Below are 24,240 nucleotides of genomic sequence, written 5' to 3'. Positions count from 1 at the left end.
GGTCGCCGAAGTGGGTCGGCGAAAGTGGCGCGGTCTGGCTCGCCGGTTCGCAGTGGAGTCCTCGCGGGAAACCCCGACGTCGCCTCCTCGCCGGGTCCTCCGCTCTCGCATTGACTTTCACCTCCGAACGCGTTTTTGCATTCGCATTCCAGCGTCGCCTAGAAATGCCGATTCAAATCGGTGCAGCACTGAGACCAAGGAGGAGCCGAATTCTCGAAGCTCAAGGCTCCGCGATGAATTCCGTGTTTCACGCATTTGCAGCGCTTTAAAGAAACAGGACAAATGAAGAGATGAGGAAAAACGAAAGCACAGGTAGCCGAATCTACCGTCACTATATACAGGATGTTCTTGCTATAGCTTTAGCGAACCTATTAAAAAATACTCGTACAGTGTATGATTATCCAGCGTCCTATCTGTCCTACCTCCGTCCTATCTGTCCTTCCGTCTTTCCTCTTAATTTTTCCTATCGAAAGCGCTGGAAATGCATGAAACATCGATTTTACAAATAGCCCAGCTGTCCGCTTTAAGTACTGAATTCCGGGACTTGCCGGCGCCTTGGCCGTAAGGGCGGTGCGATTAGGTGGGTTCACGGGCACGAACCAATCAGGCGTGAATTACACGGGCGAAATTCGCTCGACAATTAACTGCGAGACGGCTCCATTCTGCCTCTACGCAGCTATTATGGTGTCGAAACGAGAATGATAGCCAGAAAAAAAAAGGAGAAAGATATCGAAAAGAACTTAAAAGCAAACTAACGGAGTACAAATGCCTTTATTGATAGCAAATAAAGAGAGAGAGAGAGAGAGAGAGAGAGAGAGAAAATATGACGAATTAAAGAAAGATTGTACAGCGATAGGTGGGATGCAGAACAGTTACAGCCATATGACGCAGAATGCGAGCAGTACGCATTAGACATGGAACGCGAGTAGATGATACCTTCGTTGAGATTGAGATAAAATAGTACCGACTGTCCTACATTCTTAGTGGAGCAGCTAAACATACTAATGGCATGGCAAAGTCCCCTACACCTTCCGAGTGGAAGTGGAAGGTAGAGTTTGTCGGGGATGCAGAATTATGCATACCGCGCACGAACATGGCCCGGCGTTTGTCTGTTCCTGTCCATTCCGGGTTCCTGCCCTGCGCGCTTAATTACGAACTCCGGTAGCTTTCGAAAGGCTGCACCTAATTAGCGAGGGTACGGACTGTGCTGTCTTGCCAGGGTTGCTTGCCATGCGTGAACGAAGCACCGAGGAAGGCGGAGAAGGTTGCGGTATGATAAGAAGATTACGCGACAGTGTAGCGACGGCACAGCAAGAAAGGAGCGCGCAGCGCGCTTGCATACAAGCATGAGTGTCTCTGCGACGCGAAAGGAATTTGGCACGGCATTAGCATAGCAGCCGGATTCTTTTACCGGTTTGCTTGGGCCTCTCTCTAATCTGAAATCTTCACCTGGGTCCTGGCGATGGTTCGAGTCAGTTACGGTGGGGGGGGGGGGGGGGGACTGACAAGAGGGCAGGTCGGCTCAGCTCGTGCTTTGGACCTGGCACTGTAATCAGGAGCATTCCTTCATTGATTCATGTGCTTGTTTGTAGCTTGTTTGTTAGCTTTTTGCCTTCTAGGCTGATTCACGGTGGATGCGACCGTGTACGCAAACAGAACCTCACGACCAGACACCTCGCAATAAGCTTGCAAAACGCAATACAATTTAACGTCAAGTTTACGAACCTAGAAATCCACTTGATTCAACACAGGTGACTGCTGCGAGTTTGTGCATGTTAGGCTTGTTGTGCCTAATTCAGTTCGGATAACATTTACGCAGGCTCTTGTGAAAGCAAGTACAACAAATTGAACAGTCGCGTAGCACGGAGTGCACATACGTGATGAGCGCCACATGCATAATAAAAATTGTAGAGTGTGTACTACCAAGCTGTTAAGATGCACTACATATGGTCGCACGTTCCATCACAGACGGACGTAAAAACATTGATGTCTCTTTATTGATCATGCTGCACTAGTCACGCCGTTTAGCTTCGATATTGCTGGGTCTGGCGCTCGTTTCTTTTTTTCAGGGGGCGCTGATGCGAGGCAGTGGCATCGATGAGGCGAAATAGTAGCACACAACGTGGATCGCAGACGACATTACCCGCTCCTGACCTGCTCTCTGTACCCTTGTCTTCTTGCGCTCTGCTTTTTACGTGATCGTCGCACTCGCCCAAAGATACGCTTTGCTAATTAAACGTTCGCCTTTGGACAGCAGCTGCACCACGTATTTTTATGCAGGTTTTGAATCGATTTGGTATAGTTCAGCACATCAATACACAACGAAATGCACCCTAGTGGTGAGAATAACGGGGCAGGAGGAGGGGGTATCTGCGTTTCGGCAGCTTGACTAGTCCCGCCATCTTTAGGTGACAAAGGCAGCGATGAAGCTTAAGATGGGGGATTATTGTTGCGTTGGATTACAGTGAATACGCAGAAAATCGGACTCTTAAAGAAAACGGAAAGCACGAAATGAACATCAGAAACATGCAAATGACGTCACCTCTGACATAGCTTTCCTCGATGAGAGACGCAGGCGGTCATTCGTTGGTTTCAACTCATTCAGTAAGATCGTGCTACCAACCAAGTATGAAGTGTTTATGACATAAGCGCAGTGCCAGATGAAGCTTAAGCGGTAAGAATGATGAACTGATGCCGTCGACACACTGCGAAATTTGTAATTTACGTCTGTATTCATTGCTGGACAAAATTCACTGCAATGCAGGGGTTCTTGCAGTGAAGACACATTTACGGGCACTGAACGACGTAATTGTGATCGTGAGAAGAAGCGGATATATATATATATATATATATATATATATATATATATATATATATTCAGTGTCATTCTCCCAGTAGATGACATTTAATGATTGCCATGGCGGCGGAGCTAAAAGTAATGAAATAGGTGACATATTTAAGAACCCCTCCACAGGCACCAATGACAAGCGCTGGTTATCTATCCCCGGCTAATCATAGCAAGATAGTTCGACATGGAAGCACTCGCATATGCAACGTGAAACGACATCGAACGACTTCAGGTCGGGCTTCAAGTGCAAAAGTATCTAAGTTGAATTTAGCCTGCCATTGAATTGCGTTGCATGCGATTATCTTTAAACCTAGCGGTGAAAAGCTCGAAGTGATGTCTTTCGTTTCATTTTCATTGTTCCGTCTATACCCGCCGGGGTGGCTCAGTCAGCTAAGGCGTTCCGCTGCTGAGCACGAGGTCGCGGGATCGAATCCCGGTCCCGGCGGCCGCATTTCGATGGAGGCGAAATGGACAAACGCCCGTGTGCTTGCGTTGTAGTGCACGTTAAAGAACCCCAGGTGGTCAAAATTAATCCGGAGCCCTCCACTACGGCGTGCCTCATAATCAGGAGTGGTTTCGGCACGTAAAACCCCAGAAAGAAAGAAGTTCCGTCTATTTGTGTGTATGTTGCATTGTCCAATTTTCCATGCCGCCTTACTGGGACCTCCTTCTATTCTTATGGTTGGCATTACTGGTTAAATTAGTAAATAAAGAGGAGCGGCATGTTTTCCCACACTGCGTCCACATCGGAGTGGGCAGCACAAATATGGACGCTCTTGAGAATCCAGATAAGATAGATGTGCCCCACGCGTGCCCGCGAGGGAACTTGGTGTCTTCTACTTGCATTTCTAAGAAAGACTGGTTTGCAGGACATGTAATGACCCAGTGACGTTACAAGAAATGCTCAGGTTCATCACTTGCCTGCCTTGATGGCGAGGCTAAGGCACCTGTAGCGACAATTCACTAACACCAGGTGATTTAAGCTTTTTGTGGCACGCTGTAGGTGTGATCTATGAAAATCAGCATCACTACAAACGGCTTAGCTCCGGGAAAACTTTGAGTGTTTTTTGACATTTATGTTGCATCGTGCCGACGACTTGCTCCGCGCGTCTCCCAATTCTGTGCCGCTTTGTTCGCAGGCGCCTTCCTCATCCCGTATCTCATCATGCTTGCGTTGGCCGGCAAGCCCATGTATTTCCTGGAACTCGCCTTCGGACAGTTCTCCGGCCAGAGCCCGCTCACAATCTGGGCCTGCGCGCCCATTTGCAAAGGTACGTCAAGTGCGCAATTAACAGATGCCCACGTGGTGTACTGCGACATTTACGGGCGACGGCTGTGAAAAGAATTCGCTGGAGGCTTATTGGGTTCTCAACGTGAAAGCTGACGGTATATGACAATGCTCAATAAGAAATCTCGGCTTGAGTTCATTCATGCCTAAGCGTTAAACTCAGGCATAGCTGTGGAAGGCATCTGGATACCTAGCAACATGTCAATAGGTATCCATTATACGTATAAAAAAATTCAAGCCAAACTACAACGATATAGCTTTGGGGTTTACAGAGAACAGAGAGAGAGAGAGAGAGAGAGAGAAGGCATTAATGTTAACCAGAAAACGTCCGGTGGGCTGGCCTGTGCAGGGGAAGGGGAGCGGGGAAATGGGAAGAGGAGGGAGAGGAAGGGGTCGATCGTACGCACGTAGCCATAGGTGCTCGAACAAGCCGGTCGCTTAAAAAAGAAAAAAAAAAAGAAAAGAAGAACGAATGCACCTCTACTGCCTTCTGGGCCGGCGAATGGTGGGGGCAGTGTTCCAGTGGCGTATGCGCGCTCTGTGGACGATCGTCTTCACCTCATTTCTTTAGATATTGGTTGTATTTGTGTATCGAATAGAAAACGGCGGCACAATAAGGGGCCGATGTCACCTTCGCAGGCGTGGAGCTCATTCCGCTCGTCCACAGTGTGAAATACAGCGCATGTCGGGCGCAACGGACTGCCTAAACGTGGCTGCAACTCAGGCCTCCACCCAAACTGCACGGACGTGGTGCATTTAGGATGCGATTAGGAATTGCCTTTACGAGAGCTTATTCAGCGCAATTTGGAATCGCTGACAGCGCTGAATTGTCCGCCTTAACGGCCCAGAGCAACACATAGCCTGGGAGACACGCTCTGAGGGGCACCGGTACAGGGTCGTTCCTGCATTCCGCCGTCGTGGGAACGCGGCCACCGGGGCAGCGAATCGGATTCGCGATCAACGCCAGAATGTCATAGCCACTAAGCCTACGTGCATATTGCTGCGTCGTTCGATTATGGCTTCCGCCATTCACCGGGTACCCGGTCATGCATGCTTACAAATCTACGAAATTCAAACTAACTTAAAGAAGCACCCGCATAATTACACCACCTGTAGGGCGTTCGATGCAGTATTGTACTTGTTTCACCGAATCGCTAACTAATCTGTATATCGGCGCGATTCTTTTTTTTTTCCTACGTGAATAGTTACGATGAGCTGGGCTTCTTTTTTTTTTTAATCTCAAAGGGGGAAACTGTTTTCGACGCCACTGTAAATGAGTAGACGAAAGATTACCTAAGCGGTTTATCGTGCGTGGTGTAGCGCATTTATATTACTGTGCTTGCGTCACGCTACGGAGCTCAAGGTCGCGGGTTCAATCTAGACTGCGACCGCCGCATTCCGATGAATACAGAATGCAGAAACGGTCGTGTACCGTGCAGTGGCCGCGCGTCGAAGAACCTCAGGCGGCCAAAATTATTCCGCAATCTTCTAATCGCCACAATTGTCGCGCAGCAAAAGACGAAAGAAGAAACATAAATAGGCGTCACTCGTCTTCCGCGGTGCTACGATTCTGGTAATTAATCATGCATCAAATAGCCCAGAAACGTGTTTTATTTAATCCCCATACCCCATACTACGGTGCGCCCCGCAATCAGATCGTGGTTTTGGCGCGTAAAACTCCGTAATTGGTTGGTTGGTAAGAACTTTATTGAACTCCGTCCGTAATTAAGGCAATTTATATCGATGACGGTCCACACTGGCAACGCCCTCGAAGTGGAGTAGACAGGCATCGCCTTAGCCATCACATCTAGTCAAACCACAGAACACGCCACAATTATTACCGACTCCCAAGCAGCTTGCCGTAGCTACACCAGAGCCAGGATATCTTCCATCGCCGACAGGCTCCTCAAACAAGTCTCCCAATTCCCCGACGTTGAAAAATTAACCGCCGTTGAAAAACGGCGGTTAAAGAAGTTCTGTGCCGACGCATGGTGATTTCTCTATTATCTAGAAGTATGTGATAGTATGTAAAATATTAAATTTTTGTATAACCGGTACAGAGGCCTCTCTCAGGTACTGCCATGCCTTTAGCTTCTGTTCCCTTCTTAGAAAAATTCAAGAAAACTAAACCCTCCGATTGTGATTCTGACGCTCCATTCCTCCCCTGTGCGCAGGCGTCGGCTTCGCCATGGTGTGCGTTTCCATGGTGGTGGCGGTGTACTACAACGTCATCATGGCCTACACAATCTACTACACCGCCTCCACGTTCCAGGCGCAGGTGCCGTGGGCGCGCTGCGATCCGCTGTGGGCCAACGACACGCCCTGCTTCGTGCGATCGGAGAACGTGAGAATCTTGTCTGCTATGCGTTGTATCCATTTGGCAGTCGCTGCTTTCATCTTTGACCCAGGAATACCGAGTATTCGTGCATGCTCTTAACAGCGAGACCTGTTATTGGGGTCCACCGAGACATGTACGCGGCCGGCGTCGCCGTAGGTAGTACTTCCCTCGTAACGATCATCATTAGGTCGTCAGTCGAAAGGTAAAAATACAGAGTACAACTGCGGAGGCGCCCGGAAAGTTGGTAATGCACTGCAGAAGTCAAAGGCTGGAGAAAAACGCCGATTTAGCGTTTCCTCCTGTCTAATCATATTCTTCCGCGTTATGCTCATTTCTTGCTAAAATTAAGGAGTTTAAGAGGAAGCTCGGGAGCTCTTATCTGAATACATATATGTGAATTGGTGGAACGTAACTGGTCCTGTCATTGGCTTTAAGAACTGGGAAAAATGATACCTACACTGTAGCCACCCAGCAGTCATGAAAGCATAAGAAAACCTAGGGTGCAGAGGCCCGCATAGGGAAGATTACACGTCTGCAGAGAGATTGCGCGCGTGTGTCAATTCTTCTCAAACAGAGCGATAAACGGATTAACGTTAAATGTAGGTTGAATTGGGATGAACTGCAGGATACAAAAATGGAGGATGTCTTCGCTTGAATTAAATGTCATTTTTTAATTATTCAACTTTTTTGCAGACTTCGGATGTTAACCTGAACGTGACAAAGCCTTCCAGCCAGGTCTACTGGGAGTAAGTACAGCACTATAACACCGCATTTGCAACAAGAATATTATGGCATGACGAAAGTGTGCGTGACAGAATTGGGGTGGAGGAATGAGAGACCTGCGAGCAACATATTCGAGCCAGTGAACGACAGAGTAGCAGAGTGAGGTGTTAAGCAGGCACCGAAAAAAAAGGGCTCGTAACCATGAATGTAAAATAAGTAGGATTTGCATGAGCCATCTCGATATCACCTTTTTGATGTTCAGTTAAAGTCTTCAAATTTAGTATGGCCCACTTACGTAAACGCAAAACAACGCCCCAACACGCAATATTTTGACTTTTGCACGCAGGGCATTCTCAAACTAAATTAAATTGTGGGGTTTTACGTGCCGAAACCACGATCTGATTATGAGGTACCCCGTAGTGGGGGACACTCCGGAATACTTTGGACCACCCGTGATTCTTTGCCGTGCACCTAACTCTAAGTACACGGGTGTTTTCGCATTTCGCCCCCTCCTAAATGCGGCCGCCACGGCCGGGATTTGATCCCGCGACCTCGTGCTCAGCAACCCACCACCATAACCACTACGCAAACACGGCGGGTGCAGGGAATTTTCGCATGATTACTTTTACCGAGCTGTGCCCGTCAGAAATATATACATTGTATATTGATTCCTGATCGGAGCTTATCATCGAAAGGTGCTAATTAGACAAGCTGGACTATCCTAACCTGCGCGCCAAGTTATAACGCACGAATCAATCAATCAATCAATCAATCAATCAACAATTGATAAACGAATCACTAAGTACCGAAATTCACGTTTTTCAGTCAGCCATTCAATAAGTCAGTTAAAAGTTGTTTTTTTCTTTCCCCTTACCCCTCGTTCTGTGCACCCCACAGGCGTTACGTGCTGGAGTTGACCGACGGCCTCGAAGACCTGGGCGGCGTCAAGTGGGACCTGGCGCTGTGCCTGCTGCTCAGCTGGATCATCGTGGTCGCCTGCCTCGTGAAGGGCATCAAGACCTCGGGCAAGGTGGTCTACTTCGCGGCCACCTTTCCCTACGTGATACTCATCACGCTCATGATAACCGGCCTGTGCCAGCCGGGCGCCATCAACGGCGTGCTCTACTTCATCACTCCTTCCTTCGAACGGCTGCTGGACATTAAAGTATGGCAGGCCGCAGCGGGACAGATGTTCTTCTCGCTCAGCCTGTCCATGGGTGGTCTCATCATGTACAGCAGCTACAATAAGTTCTCGAACAACGTATTCAGGTGCGTCGTCCAGCGGTCGCTGCGTGGCTTAAACCTGCTCACACCCCGTGGTTTCACCAGACAATTGACGAAAGAACTGTGGTGCTGGAGAGCATTTGTCGGCGTTGCTGTCCCCGGGTGGTAGTTTTCGAACAGCCACCTAAATTCTAAAGAGTGACAATATTAGGGACGATTTGGCGGTAAATGCGAGAGAAATGCGTCAGCAATTCGTCATACCTCTTTGGAATCCGGACCCGTCATTTAATCTTTGTTCACCACATTGCAAAGTGCTGTTCAGGAGCTCACTCGACATACGTCCTACTAAGCGCAAATAACGGTGGTCTGCTATTGAAATATACATGCAGCATCATATATATATTGAAAGGGGGAATGATTGAAGATCGTCCAAGGGATCGCAAGTCGCTTTGTATGCACAGTCCTAACTCTTGTCATCAGCAGCTCGAGCTCGGGTCTCGCGCCGAAGCAATGGCAGTGCCCACAGCGCTACATGTATATTCCCCACTACAATTGCCCCCACGGCAAAGATGAGCCGTCCTGGCGACCTAAGGTGATGACACAACGAGTGGGTCGTGGTACGGCTTCAGGCGGCCGATGTGAACCGTCTCGCGGCCTCGGCAGTGCTTGTCTGAAGATGACGTCACCGGTTCCATCACATAGTTCACAGGAGATGTACATTCGACGGTCCGGTACGGACCGTGATATTTTGGAGCATGCTTTGGGCTAAGGCCTGGCGATTCGAATGGAAGCCGAAGCCAATCCACGGCGAAGGACTGTGTGGGATGATCATGGTTGCGCCGCTCTTATCGTATGCCTTGGGTATCCGACGTGAATGAGCGAGCCTGTTGACGGCACACTTCAGCATGTAGAGTAACTCCTGAATGAGGGGTGAATTCAGAGGCGTCCGGGTGGTACGGAAGTACGGTGTCGAGGGTAGCGGATGGTAAAAAAATGATGAGAAGCTTGTAGTAGCCCGAGTGGCGGTATTGCACGCGTAAATCACAAAACGGAGGACGTCGTCCCAATTGGAATGATCAGACGCAACGTACATTGTGAGCATGTCACCAACAGTGCGGTTGAACCGTTCCGTTAACCCGTTAGTCTGTGAGTGATACGCTGTAACGGTGCGACGAATAGTGCAGGACGCTGCGAGTAGCTCATTAATAACGTCCGACAAGAAGACAGGGCCTCGGTCGCTGAGCAGCTCTCGCGGTGCGCCGTGCCATAAGATGAAATGCCGTAAGATGAACGCGGCGACGTCGCGAGCAGCAGCGGAAGCAAGTGCAGCATGTAGTTTCGGCGTGTCTCGCAACATGATATACTGCGGCAATTATCCAACGATTTCCGTTAGCAGTGCATGGAAGGGGCCCATACAGGTCGGTCCCAACTCGGTCAAAGCTCTTGGCAACAGTCCTAGCTCTTGACATCAGCATCTCTAGCTCTGGTCTCGGGCCGAAGCGATGGCAGTGCCCACAGCGCTACATCCATATTCACCACTACAATATTATACATATATTTTTTCCCCGCTTTGACAGTCCGAATGGAAACGCAGTAAGGTCAAATTCAGATGCTACGTGCTGTGGGAATGGGCGTAAGGGGAGCTTTTATTTGGTGCTTGCCAAGAACGCTGTTCTTGTTTACGCAGCATTTTCAAGTATTGCGCGCACATCACAGGGAAACACCTTGCTCAACATAAAGTTGTGGCGGTCGAACTGCGGCATTGCCGAGCTGGGTCATTTGCCTGTGTTGCAGAAACACCTAAGCATTTATTTCGGGGCATCATACTCTGGTGTCTCGCTCGTAATGCTCAACTGACTGTTACCATATTCGCAATTGACCCAGTGTTTTGCTTGCTGCACTAACGCTAAATTACTGATGGGTTTTGGAAATGCACTTCGCTGCGCCTTTTATTAGCCCTGAATACAAATTTCTCTATCTGTGCCTTGCAGGGATGCCATGATAGTCAGCGTGCTCGACACGTTCACCAGCATCATATCGGGAATGGTCATTTTCTCGGTCCTCGGAGCCATGGCGCACGATCTGGGGAACGTCGATGTGAAGGATGTCGCGCAAGGAGGTATGTGCGCGTTGTTGTCTTGTCATTACAAGCAGACGGTATGCAATGTTTCGATGCGCGTTTCAATGCACACTTTTTGCCAAAGTTTTAGAATTCATCGTGGGCGTGACCGGAGGTGGTCCCAAACATCGCGTACAGGTGGCACCCTGGAAACTATGAGCGTATAAGATCTATAAAACCTGAAAACAGTCATACTCGGTTCATTCAGCTTTCTGTATAATGCATGTGATTTTTTTAGTGCTCCATCTGTATGCGACATTGCCTTTATTGAATTTTTTTGTACTAGACACTTAGTGCCCGATAGTACACTTAGTATCGACCTTATGTACCCTTTTATTTTGATTACTGTAATAAAACGTTACCGACTACTCAAACGTTCTGTGTGCATTTCATGTAAGTTTTTATTTTAATTTACGGGAGATAGTGGAAAACAATTTGTGTCGTCCCGGTAGAACATCGCTGATCTGCCTGGTCCACCCACAAGCTCTTCGTGTCTAAGTGTGGCAGCGAATGATATTGTAAATAAATTATGGGCAATCAAGGGATAATTATTAGTTGTAGCATCAAGAGTGTACAACTATTCTCACCCCTGAGCTCGGGCTCTGGCATCGCGATGTGACATCGAACACTTTTCGCAGGTCCAGGCTTGGCGTTCGTTGCATATCCAGAGGCACTGACACGGTTACCGGTTCCTCAGCTGTGGTCCGTTCTCTTCTTCCTCATGCTGTTCATACTCGGTCTTGACTCGGAGGTAAGTGGGAATAACTCACGCTGAAAAGTTACCTAACCGCGATAGATCAATCGCAGGGCTCAGTTCTTTATCGCAAGAAAATAGTCGTTTCAGCAGGTATGAGACAAGAACAAATGCATAAACATAGTGCTCAGTCTTGTGCCTTCTACCTAGTCATCTGAATAACCCCTATCTCCTTTTTGGTCATTAGCCCTCTAGCAGGAGAGTTTGTCCATGTAGCTTGTTCCACTTCCTGTGCGGGTTCGGTGACTGTGACCTTGGTGTTGTCCAGAGTTTGGCGAAAACTCGTCAGGCGAGGGTGATACATTGACGGCATAAAACAAGCACTCACCTACGTTTAAAAGAAAGGAAACTTGTGAACGGTGAACCCGTAGCAGGCTCCGGAACGTCAATATACGCTTGCTTTCAACCTTACGTGAATGCTTGTTTTATGTGGGCCAACCTTGGGTGTCTTGTTCGATCAGACATGATGGTGCGGACTTTGTGTTGCGCAGTTCGCCATCCTGGAGACATTCGTGACCAGCCTTTGCGACCAGGCGCCGTTTCTGCGAAAGCACAAGTGGGCATTCACCATCGTCATGGGCATCGTTTGCTTCTTACTTGGCCTCCCGATGGTTACTAGGGTGAGCGAGTCAATTCTTCATTATATACGTGCTGGAAACTAGCGTCAGTGACTATGTACACAGCCGCATATCACTGACTGGTCCTTCATCAGAGACTGTATACTGTTTAAGGCGTATATGCTGTCGATTGTGATGTGCAAGAAATGCTACGTTTTCATAGAGATACAGTGTGGCATGACACGCATAAGAAAATTTATGAGCTCTAGAAATCATAGTTTCATTTTTATGCATTATGATGCATCCATGTCCTCCGCCATCTTAGCAGAAAAGACGCGAGTACGTTACGTTTGTCGTGACGTCAAAGCGACGTTGGCAAACAATTATCGGGATGTCAACCCTAATCTTAGTTTAACTGTCATCTTTACTCTCTATAACGCGCTAAGCTATGTGATTTCATCGTTTTAACGTTTTTTTTTTGCTGTTGTTTTTCACAGGGCGGCCAGTACATATTTGAGATCGTGGACAGGTTTGGAGGCAGCACGACACTAACTTTCATCGGTCTTGTTGAAGTCATCTCACTCGTATACATATATGGTAAGTTATGCCTGCACAGTTTTCAATACACAATTCTGGACACTTGCACGTCAAGCCGCGGTTCATAGTGTTGTAGTGTCGGCACTTAAGAAGTACATTAATGTTTGTGGATCAGGCCACAGTGGGAGATTTTTAAACAGTTGACACAGCTGGATAAGAAGAAAATGAAACGTTACGGAAACCGCAGAAAGCTTGTGTACAGCCTTCAAACAGTGTCTGTTAAAACCCTAAAACCAGTAGTTAAATGACCAAAGTTGCGATGCACTTTAGATGCACGGATATATAAGTGCCGTGATAGCCAAAGGACTGCCTCCACAATGTGTCTAACGGTCTTTATGCACAATTGAATGGTCTCTGTGAAAGCTCTAGCATGAGTTATCAACTGAGTTTGGCAGTCCTTGCGGGCGTTTAGGGGCTCGCTCTGAGCTAACTGTTTTTCATCCTGGCATACAAAACGTTTGCACAAACAAGCCAATACAAAGTTTATTGGAGTACAGCTGCTGGCAAACACACTTATCTTGTCACGTGTCTCTCTGACAATAGTATCGACTTATATTACTATACGATTTTAGGAGTTGTACACTTATATACATCTGTTTCTCATTCGTTTCTAGAGCTCTACTTTCTCATTGCTGTTCTTTATAATGACTTGCCCAACTACGCTGTCAGGTGTGGCGCACGACGCAGTTACCGGTCTAATCGCCGAGCTTTAATTTTCATAGAAACGTGTGATCTATGACGCCTCGTGTTTTCCTCGGCAATAGTTTGATTAAGTCGAACTCTAGCTAGCTACCCTGACAGCGACATGGTATATGAGGCATACTAATAAGGCATATTAATACTGACGGTATAACGGCAGTGTCATTTTGTTATACCGCGAAGCAATTGAGAGCGGTATTGAATGCTTTACACAGTGTCTGACGAAAGACGTCAATATTCACGCTGCAGCGGGCGTTCAACATTTAGTCAATTTGTAGGTGCAAAATACTTCCCCTTCTAGATGAGTCTGCGATTCCTTTGGAGTTTACACACCCGCGGGCTGTTATTTCGCAGGATACTCCAGGTTCTCGGATGACGTCTACTTTATGCTGAACAGACGCCTGGGATGGTACTGGAAGGTGACGTGGACTGTCACTTCTCCACTTGTGCTGCTGGTAAGACGCAGTCACTAATCGCGCGGAGATGACTACTGTTACTGTTACCACTAGAAGGGTGAACTGCCGGCTGTCCCTAGTAATCGTATCCCATTGGCGGGATCTGTTGGCGCGTAAAGGTGAAGGCGGTACTATTGAATCTCTTACGCCAATATGTGCGCGCAGGCGGAGTTTCGGTGACTGACCGAACACACAGTGAAATTGTTGAGAGTAAGTTTCTTGCTAAACATACTAAACGTTCGCAAACAGGCTTTTTACGAATATTAGATTCGGGGACGCGCATTGCGCGTCTCTTCTCAATGTTGTCGCGCTTAGCGCCTAGCAAACTGGCGATGACCAGCGGTGACTTTGTACATGAAGCTTCGACATGTGGAATTGTAAGCACAAGGGGGATCACAGAAAGATGGACAGTTGCATTGATTAACAGTGAGTAAATAATCCCGGTGTTTCTGTTTCGATATATATACCTATATTTAAGTTTCTTACATATATATATATATATATATATATATATATATATATATATATTTCATAGAGTGATGACTGGTTGGCTTCGTCAGGGCGAGAAAAAAATAAATAAGATGAATCGCACTGAACTTTGGTTCTCGATCACACAGGTCATCTTCATCTTCTCTATGGTGGATCAGAACGAACCCGTAAAGTACGGCGACTACGAGTACCCGCCCTGGGCCATCGGCATCGGCTGGACCATCACGTTGTTCGTCATGTTACAAATACCTTTCTGGGCCATCGTCGCCGTCTACAGGGCGCCTGGAAACACCCTGATGGAGGTACACTCGATGTCGCCTTTCCCTCTCTTCTGCATGGGCCCACAATATTGTCTCCTCTGCCTATGGCCCAAACACGCCCTCTGAGATAGGTCGCGGTGCACGCGCGCGCCACTCGATCTTGAAGGCCATCTCGGAGCGGTATAGCTTTAAAGTAAGGTTACTGGAAGGAAATCTGGAGCTCCAGTAGTTCATCTACCTTAAATGTCACGGAAGTATGTGCATATCTCTGTGACATGGCAGAGCTTAGTTGTCGGAGTAGCACGCTCCAGCTTTTCGTATTGTTGTTTTTTTGTCCTATTCTGTAGCGAGCTCAATCTCACAGGGTTTACTTACAGTGAATAAGTGCTTTCCATACATAAATAATTTACTTGATTGCTGAACTTCCGGTACCTGAATATATCACCACAGCTTTCATTAGGGGTCTGTCTAAATATAGGTGATGCCTTCTTTCTTGATTAAATTATTTAAACATTATTACAGATTGTCTTAGGGTACGCGGCTAAAGGGCAACACTTGCCTGACTGCGCCGTGCCACCCTTACAATGTGAATACATAATCATTGTAAATGCTTTTGTTTGCAACGTTATAAATCATCGAACAATAACAGAAACTTGAGGTAAACGAGACCAACCGTTGCCATATAAATATATCGCAATAAATCCTAGCTTCGGCAGCGTTAGTATGGTTAGTTGTTCTAACTTGGTGATATGGTCATTGTGGTCATTTGAAGCCAGAAGAATAAAGCTTACATACAGTCCAGTCAAGCCATGCTATAGCAACGCGGCAGACGTGAGTGCTACCTTCCTTCAAGGATGTTTAGTATTAAGCCTAATGGCTACACAGACAAGAACGAAAGTTACGTGTTAGGCATGAATGCATTTCAAGTAAAAAAATGCAGATGTTGATGTAGACTCAATGGGGAACGAAAATTTAGAAAACACGTCATTCATGATATCTTCGACGATGAACGGCTCAAAGAAACCTCTGTCGCACGGCGTGAGCTGACTTCCTACACAAATTATTAAAACAAAAAAGCAAGAAGAAAAAAAGTTGTAAGGAAGGTGGCTTTAGAAAATTGTAAAAGTCGGCGACCGCCGATGGTTGCATAGCAACGCTACTCAAACGAATGCAGACAGCAAAGACAGACAGGCCCTGGGCTGACTCTAACGAATCATTTGATTGCAAACATCGGAACAGCTTAGAGACAAATAAAAAAAGAAAAGCGAAAGGAATCTGGAGGAACAGATAAAAAAATTATATCCTGGGGTTTTACGTGCCATATCCGCAATCTGATTATGAGGCACGCCGTAGGGGAGGACTCCGTCACAATTTTAACAACCTGGGATTTTTTAACGGGCACCTAAACGTAACTACACGATCGTTATTGCATTTTCGCGCTGTTTAAAGGAATGATAGTAGTTTAACGGCCGTATAAACTTGTAGACATTCGCTTACCAACTAAATTAGCAAGCATGGTGTCACGCGCGCACAAACATGAGCACATCTAACTCGATGACCGCGGAAGCTCGCTGTCAAAACGCTGGTGTGAGGAAGCGCGGCGGCAGCAGCGACCGAATTGACCTTCGCGCTGCCCTAGCTTCAACGCGAACTAAGCGGCGAAAACACAGCGCAGATCGCTTCCCCCCCCACCCCCCCCCCCCCGTTGCCTTGCGCGCGACGGAAGATGGCGCCCTTCCTCGCCGCTTTCCTCCTTTGCGCGAGCGAGATTGAGTGGCCATCGTCGGCTCACCCTCGGACGCTTTCATTCGCACATACAGCATACGGCGCGTTTTCGACGATTTTATCGCCCTTGGACTTTATACGGAACATCACCGCGACGACGACGGCATGAAGGTGCCTAGAGTGTCCATATTATTGCTCTCGCATTAAAGAAAAGCACTGTTTGCCAAGATGTACAAACCAGCTCAAATTAAAATGGTGCATGCTAGAATGTTTTGCTAGGGGTTTCGATGACCAGGGACCTTCACTCTACGAACAAAATAATAAGTCAAAGGTCATCCGCCAGCACTCCTTTAAAGTTGTAATGTCTCGATTCTCCCACTCCCAATAAGATTAAGAAAGAAAAAAAAGAAGAAAAAAAAAAAAAAAAAACCATGCGGCCAGCTGGACACTAGCGGTGCCAAGTCTGAAGAAACAGCGGAGCTGGGCGACGTTCCTTAGCAACTAGTTGATGTAGGCTTAACGTGGCTTAACGTGGCTTAACTTGGCTTTTTCTAGGCGAGGTTGGGCTATCAGGGCAAGGTTGGGCTATCAGGGCAAGGCTAGACTACCAGGACAAGGCTAGGCTATCATGGCAAGGCTGGGCGTTGTCACTTGGCTTGATTCTCACGTTCTCGGTATTCCGGACCGGCTCGGCGACGTCGCATATCGGCGGCTTTGTTGGCGAGGTTAGGCTGGATGGGCACGAAACGGCGATCCCTTTCCCGCGTGGCTTGAAGGCGCATCTCTCGTCGGGCAGCCTCTGCTTCCGGTGTCAAGTTGTGCTGAGGTCGAGCCGTATCTCGGTAGAGCGGAGAAATGCGCGGGCACCGCCGCGGGCATGCTTTCATTAGCGCGGTCACATGACTCTGCAGAACACGTGCTCGACGAAGCTACGATGTCAATGTCCAGGCTTCTCTCTCACGAGAATAGCGCACGGCGCGCGCTATGCTTGCGAGAGAGGAGCCTGGGCTCGTCAATGAGCGCGCGCTCCTCTTTGCTCAACCAGTCGTATACCGTTGCACACCGGAATTTCGCCAAAGATTAAATAGCTCCGCTGTTAAAAAAAAAGCGTTATTCATTCACCCTCTGTGTCTCGCTGCAGAAAATGCGTCACGCCTGCCGACCGTCCAAGCACTGGGGCCCGTCCGACGCGTCCCTCAAGGAGCAGTGGAAGGCCGCGACGGGACAGACGCAGCCGGACGTCAAGGTGGAACTCAGGAAGTTCTCCCAGGCCGACGCGTGCTACACCGTCAACGGCGTCGAGAACAAGGCTTACGTCGTCACGGAACGGGACGCTCGCTGACCACACTTTGTGGGCAGCAGCGCAGCGCCAGTCGTGAGGCCCTGCAGAGTGACTGCCTCGCCTTTCCGGGTGATACGTCGATGTCCAGAGTGTGTGCGGTGCGTTTGTGTGTGAGTGCGTACTTGCGTGTGTGCTGTGGGACTCGAAGGCGACAGCAATCACTGGAACCTCGCTGCCCCGCAACTGACCATCTCGTCGTGTCATCGATGCCATAAGTGCCTCGGGCGTGTACATTTTTGTTTTCTAACTGTACGTGACTCGTGTACCAGAGCTTTGTGTCGCTACGTCGCTATCCGTTCACGTAGACCCTTTGACCGGTTATCAACAAAGGCCGCACAGGAGTCTTGCGGCGGCCGTGTCCGCAATTCAGCGATCGCAGTTCAGCGGGGAGGCGCAATTAAATGTGCTGAATTTGCTACTGAAATTATCGACCGAGATACAAAACCCTGTATGGCAGGCAACCAGAGTAGGAGGGGAAATAACCACAGGAACGCGCAAAGAAGCATAGACATAGGGCACGGCCGCTGGATAAAAGAAAGGAGACCCTTTTTTTTTATCCAGCGGCCGTGCATAGGGCTTTCTCTATCAGTGTTCTTGTTGGAGCAGCTTTTGCGCTGCTTGCGCGCCACGAATTCGTTATCCCAACTCAACTCTTCAAGATCAATATCACGTGAACTTCTGCGAAGCGTGGGGCAGTCTCGGCCTCCACAACTGACACGGTGAAATTATTCGCACTTTTGTTTATGTTGGCTTTTCCGTAAAAAAAAAAATATGCAAGGAATGGTGATAAACACGAAATAAGCAACGACACGCGCTGCGAGCGTGTGAATGCGTCAAAAGGCACGTTCCTTATAATCGAGCACTACATCAAGCACATCTTGAGGAATGCGAGAATTACACATATCACTATGCGTATACTACACTTCTACACTTCGAAATAGGTGCTTCGAAAGATGCGAACGGGCAAGAACATATGGCGTTATATTTAATTTTCCCGTTTTTTGCTGCTTTAGTTCAACCGTTCCGACTCCCGAAATAAGCTACTATTCAAGCACTTGTAGCTAGCACCAGTGAAGTCGAAAGCTCGAAGAGTTTCGGAAAAGGCTTATGATATAAACGATGTGATGTTTCATCGTGTGGCGTTTCCGTGCGGCCCAGAGAAGTCTCATTTTGCGTATTCCGTACAAAATGAAAACATGGTGCTTGCGTCGGAGCATCCTTTGTTCTATGCGTTACCATTGTCACCAGCTCGAAGCAGGACAGTAGCGCGAATTAAGCGTAAACGTCACTTTTATGCCTCGGGTGCAGTAAGCAAAACAATGCAAGATATTGGGCATTCAAGGCACATTCACTTTGAAGTTTGAATCATTTTTCACGTAGAGGTACTGGGTCCTTTTCTGTTACGACGTACGCTAGTGACAAAAGATTTGCTGTGCGCAGAAGATTGCCGTCTGCACCGCACACGTTGTTACAACATTACATATTTTCGCAGCAAACGATTTAATGCTGCTATAGAGAGAAAAATGTAATTGTTAAACGTACGTGTTCAGGAATATGTGCCCTCTCAGATCAAAGCAAAGCAGGAGCGGAATGTGTCTTGGTGGCACCCATAGAAGGCCATGTTTGCTAGCGTTCTCAGTTGACAGAAGTACGGGATGTGGATCCGTGAGCGCTGCCAACTGACATATGCAAATTGTGGCTCACGGGTGTCAGCACAGTTACCATTCTCGCTCAGCTGAATTCGCCAAAGCTTCTTACAGCTAAGCTGTTAGTCTCGCGGTGGTCGGCATTTTTACGCGCCTGGCGTCCGGGAGCAAAAATGCGAGCCGTTCCCGGTGTCATTGTAGGGCAGGAGCAGTGGCTCGTAGCCCTGTATGGCAGAGTCTTCAAGCACTCAGCCAAGTGAAGCGAAAAGGGCATACATTCTTTGGCATCACGCATACAACATACAGCACAGCATTCGTTTCAATAAAGAACAAGCACAAAATAAGCATCGGAACCACATATTTGGTGATACGGCGCTCCTGATAACAATGCGAAGCACGTAGCGCTCCCCGCATACGTTTCCCGGTAAAGATAACTGTTGCGCAAGCTGCCGCGGCGACGGCAGCTTGCGACGTGTGGAGTGAGGTCACTAGCCTTTCATATATAGAAGAACCAGCCTAGTACCGGACTTCATTGTTGTTGCAGCACTGCTATGGGTACGCAGCGCATAGTTAGGACTCCTGAGGAGCAGCGTGAATATGTGGAGCGGCAAAGAAAACGAGAGACGGCAATTCTACTAGCGGTGCCGTGCTTCCAAAATTACCATTACTCCCATTACTACCATTATCCTAAATTACCATTAATACCATTACTCTGAAGCAATAATGCATTGCATACCCCCCTCAGCAGTTGTAGTGGTGGTTTTCAACAGCTTTGCTGGACATCCACTTTAGCAGAGCCGGGATTACGAGTGAATTTTTTCTCACGAGGAATTCTCGTACGCGTTTAATTCGCAAAGCATTTTGTTCGTTTGTCGTTGTCCGGCTTCCTTACCTAATAACATACCAATTGGCTCGCACCTGCTCTTGCGATTAGTTCCAGCCGAAGAGATATTTTGCAAATACGGCCGGCGGGCGATTTCGTTGCTCGCCGAGTGCCGCAGAAAAGTACACGGGTATTTGTAGGAAACGTGGAACTTTCATCAAGTTCTCAAACGCGGCAATTTCTGAAATTGCTTCTATTACGAAGACGCAGCAAAGGCGAAGCGTAGTTGCAGGTGCTCTAGCAATATTTCATTTGTGCAATGAATGTGGTTTGGTTTAATAATTGTTTTAATATTAAGGCGGAAGCCTTAATGGCTCACTGTCAAGGTCATCTGCCGTTAGCAGAAACTGTCACAGCTTTCCGGCTTCCTGATTGGTCTCCTCTGTGTCGTGACGTCACTGTCGCTAGGCGCAGGTGTGCGCCTTCTGATTGACTCGCGTGCGTGATGTCACTGTCGTCTCAAGTGCGGGTGTCGGGGTGGTTCGGCGCCGCGCGGGTCTGTCATTTCTTGGTCGTTGCTACAGTTGCTATAGCAACGGCGCCTGCTTGTCTATCCGTTTTGTCGTCTGCTCCACTCATGCCCTGACGCCTGTAGCACGCATAGCTGGTATTGCACCGCCATGGAAGACGCTTCTCCTGATCCACAAGCGGCGCTGCAACATTTCCAGGCGGCCACGAACTACTTTAACAGACACTTTAACAGCAATGGTGTCACCCTTCCGCCATTTCACACTTTAGTCTCGACAAAGTGTCTTCCAACTTTTTTGAGACTCCCGGAATTTACGTTTTCTGCGTGTGCGTAAGCTATGGAACTGCTTATTAAGTAACCAGAGCAATGCTACATGGCAGCGGAAGCGACTTGAGCGTGTGTTTCCTGTTTGATATATGTAATAGTTGAGCCGGATACCAATAACGAAGATGTCACCTAGAAAAAGGATGTCCAAATCGTGTTACAGATTCCCTTTCGCACTTTCATAACACATTTCTATTAGAATAGCGGATACGGAGCGAAGGTCAGCATCACGTTGCTCTGTCTGGAGTCTCTTACGGTTCGAGTGCTTTGAGTCATGTGTGCTGACTTCCTGCATGTTTTGCTTTTGACTGCTTTCACTGTTCACATTTTCATGACTGCATCACTGCGGTCAAATTACAATGACTGCGCAAACTCTTTTCCTCAGTGCTTTCGCTCATCGCGTTATCAGCGTCTTACATTTTGCATTCGACCTCAAGTGCACGCAACCTTCACTTACTCGCTTCTACAGCTCAGGGTTTTCATAGTCTTTGATTCGGCGTATCAGTGCTGGCAGTATAGTGTGATTCGCAAAACTCGAGTTTCATGGCTGGCAGCCTTTTTTTTATAAGTACTGGGGATTTTCGCCACTTGGTTTAGTGCAAGAGTGCACATGGCTACATCACCGGCGGATTGCACAATTAGGTGAATTGAGGTCAATGCAAATATAGCTTTTCAAGTACTTTTCTAAGTACAATATGCTAGGGGTGTGCGAATATTCCAAGTTTGGTAAAAGAATCGACTACATATGTAAAAAATCTAACGTAAATTCAATTGGGCAGTTTGATGTGTATGATTTCATGTAGATAGAATCATGAGAGTACAAAAACGGGATTACTACGAATTATTGTATCCCGAATTTGATGGAAAAATGTCCATGTACATGGTGCATCTGACGCTTCAGGTGTCTGTTTTCGGCAGCCAGAAAATGTCACAAACTTTACATTTTTCGCTAATTTGCGAGTTGCCTGTTTAAGACTACCGAATAGCGTTACATGCTTTGAAGGGAATAAAAACGACTAGTTTATCCCCAGCAATTTATTTCACGATGTTTTTTCTACTTTATTAGGCAAAGAAGTATTTGATGTAAGGTATATATATTCATATGCTTTTTTTTTAGTCTCGCATACACGCATTCGGTTCGATTCGCACTTTTTTTGAATTCGAACACCTCTAGTATAGGTCTAGAGAGCGTGAAGTTAAGGCTGCGTGCATTTGAGATTGCGCTATGGATGAATGGCGAGCTGAAATTTACTAGTGATAATGGAAAGCAGTTGATTCATTTTTTCCCCTGTATGATTGAAAATGTGAGCACATTTCGGTTTTGTTTTTTACTTGTGGTGTCTTGAGGTGCCTGAAAATGTTGACAAGAAAGGACAGTATCTTTAGATCGTATGGAAGTGGCACTCTTTTGTATCACTCACACAGGAAGAGCTCGTGAAAACATCACAAACACGAAAAGTAATTATCGCACGTGTGTAACGTAAAAAGTAGGTTACCTGTGAACACGTGATGTGTAACGCAGAAACAGGGTCCGGTCAGTACAAACACCATGGGGTTCTTGTACATAACAATTATTAAAGAGGCACTAAAAAGAAATAATAGATCAAAATTCCCGGGACTTTAAACAAACGTTTGATATGAGCTGAATAAAGTAGGCCGAAGTTCGCATTTTTAATTTCGCGCCTAGACTATGACGTCGATGACGTCACAGGAGGCATGGAGGATTTTGATGTGGTATGGCACAATTCGGCAGTCCTTGCGGAAAAAAAAATTCTTAAAAAACAGCACGTTTATTCTTTACGTACATTCGAATATAGTGCAGCGTCCTCGCAAAATTTTTTACGCATCGTGAGCGGCCGAGAAACTGCACCAAAATTTACGACGTCAGGAGATTTTTTTTCTTGCCGCATGGTGCAGAAATTGAACCCTAGCTTCTCCTCTCGCGTTCAGTTTTGGAATTCCCTTTAGATTTATTAAGCCTACATTTACGGTGGCTGATCTACATGATATTCCAGACAGCGAATCTACCAATTTAGCTTAACTTAATATTTCTTATTGGTGTCTCTTTCGTATGCAACCTAACAGCTCCCACATAGTTGCTTTGAAGCATGATGATGTAAGTGAAAATTTTAATTCTGCTGTCTGCGTTATGTATGAGTATTTGAATGCAACATGCTGATAGTCGGATAAGTGTGATTTCTTGAGCAATCACTGAATGCAGCTTGTGAGAGTGTGCTAAACAAAAGCCACAATGGTCGCAGTCCAAGCTTCATTGGAATCCAGGAATGCATGCTGAGCGCTGTTGGTGTTCCATTAATGTTCTTAGTGTGCAATCATCGTCGGTTGATGACCCGTGCCTTGTATATCTTTTCTCGCGCTTGCACTACATAATCGAGAAGGCGAAGTCCTCAGTGTTGAATGTAGCATATTTCGCGTAATAGCGGCGCTTGCATTAAATATTTAACAGTGAAGCTTGGACTGTCACCGTTCCCTTACGAGACCACGTGACTCAAGTTCACCTGTGATATCTTGTACAGAAGTATCGGCAGACAGGTGCAATGTTCTCTTTTGTTGGGATTCAGCCATTTGTTGATATCTTTGAAATGCTTAAATGCTAGAAACTTACTATAGAAAGAAAAATAGTTGAATTCAAAATGATGCTATTATTTGAAGCCGATTTTTGTTTATCTCCGGGATCCCACAGATTCGTCGATATCTACCTTGCACTGCGTAGAGCCAAACACCTTAGTGGCAGTGAATCAAACTGTGACGTATGCAAGTGTTGCACATGTACTTATGTGGAGATTAACATGAATGTTTATGCGTAGCGTTCTATTGTGTGCCCCTAATGTGCACACTTGCTTCTATTGCAAGGTAGAAATAAAACAAAAAAGATGTCCACACTAAGCTGGTGATCCCAAGTCGTGTGTTTGTTGTATTGCTATTGTTTTGAAGGCTTGGCATGGTAAGTGGAAGCATGCTTTTCCCCTTCATTTTATAGTGGTTGCGCAAGTCCCCATTTTCTTAGTTCTCAAATGATGAACAACCTCACATCAAGCCATCAATACACTTACACAACCCTGGGGTTCTCAGTAACCATACTTCTCATACTGTCGCAATTAATAAACAACATATACACAAGTGGTGCTTGTGTGTGTGTGTATGTATGAAAAATTGTTGCTGATGACCAGGCGTTACACAGGAGTACATCAGAATTTGTGCAGTAATCGGCAATATGATCAATGAACAGATATTTAGCAACTGTATTTCGGGAGTGACTCTAGGAGGCATTTTATTAAGTGCAGAAACAATCATCCAATGTTCAGAGCGTGAGTAGTTGTTACAAACTGACCCAAACAACACAAAACGTCCCTCGGATGTCCCGGAAAGAGCCGAACGTCCTAGGTTTTTATGGGACGTACCGAGGACATTCGCAGCACCACGCCCACGATGAATTTTAAACACATCTACTGCTGGACTTACCATGAACCTAACTTGAC

The 24,240-nt window shown here is 47.0% G+C and overlaps 1 protein-coding gene across 1 annotated transcript in view; it reads left to right on the top strand.

Moving 5' to 3' along the window:
* The window catches only part of LOC119466327 (sodium- and chloride-dependent glycine transporter 2-like), an 80,901-nt gene extending 57,254 nt beyond the window's left edge, over positions 1 to 23,647 (top strand). The window contains 11 exon segments of the mRNA XM_037726828.2: positions 3,988 to 4,119; positions 6,311 to 6,480; positions 7,168 to 7,220; positions 8,095 to 8,466; positions 10,413 to 10,540; positions 11,179 to 11,291; positions 11,786 to 11,914; positions 12,349 to 12,448; positions 13,502 to 13,602; positions 14,220 to 14,393; positions 17,218 to 23,647. Of these exon segments, the coding sequence (XP_037582756.1) occupies positions 3,988 to 4,119; positions 6,311 to 6,480; positions 7,168 to 7,220; positions 8,095 to 8,466; positions 10,413 to 10,540; positions 11,179 to 11,291; positions 11,786 to 11,914; positions 12,349 to 12,448; positions 13,502 to 13,602; positions 14,220 to 14,393; positions 17,218 to 17,418 (1,673 nt within the window). The 3' untranslated portion in view covers positions 17,419 to 23,647.
* Positions 23,648 to 24,240: the final 593 nt, after the last annotated feature.

This window comes from Dermacentor silvarum, chromosome 10 (genome assembly GCF_013339745.2).
Source record: "Dermacentor silvarum isolate Dsil-2018 chromosome 10, BIME_Dsil_1.4, whole genome shotgun sequence".
NCBI classification, from domain to species: domain Eukaryota; kingdom Metazoa; phylum Arthropoda; class Arachnida; order Ixodida; family Ixodidae; genus Dermacentor; species Dermacentor silvarum.
Note: the sequence above shows the minus strand (reverse complement) of the source record. Positions and strands in the feature narration are given on the sequence as shown.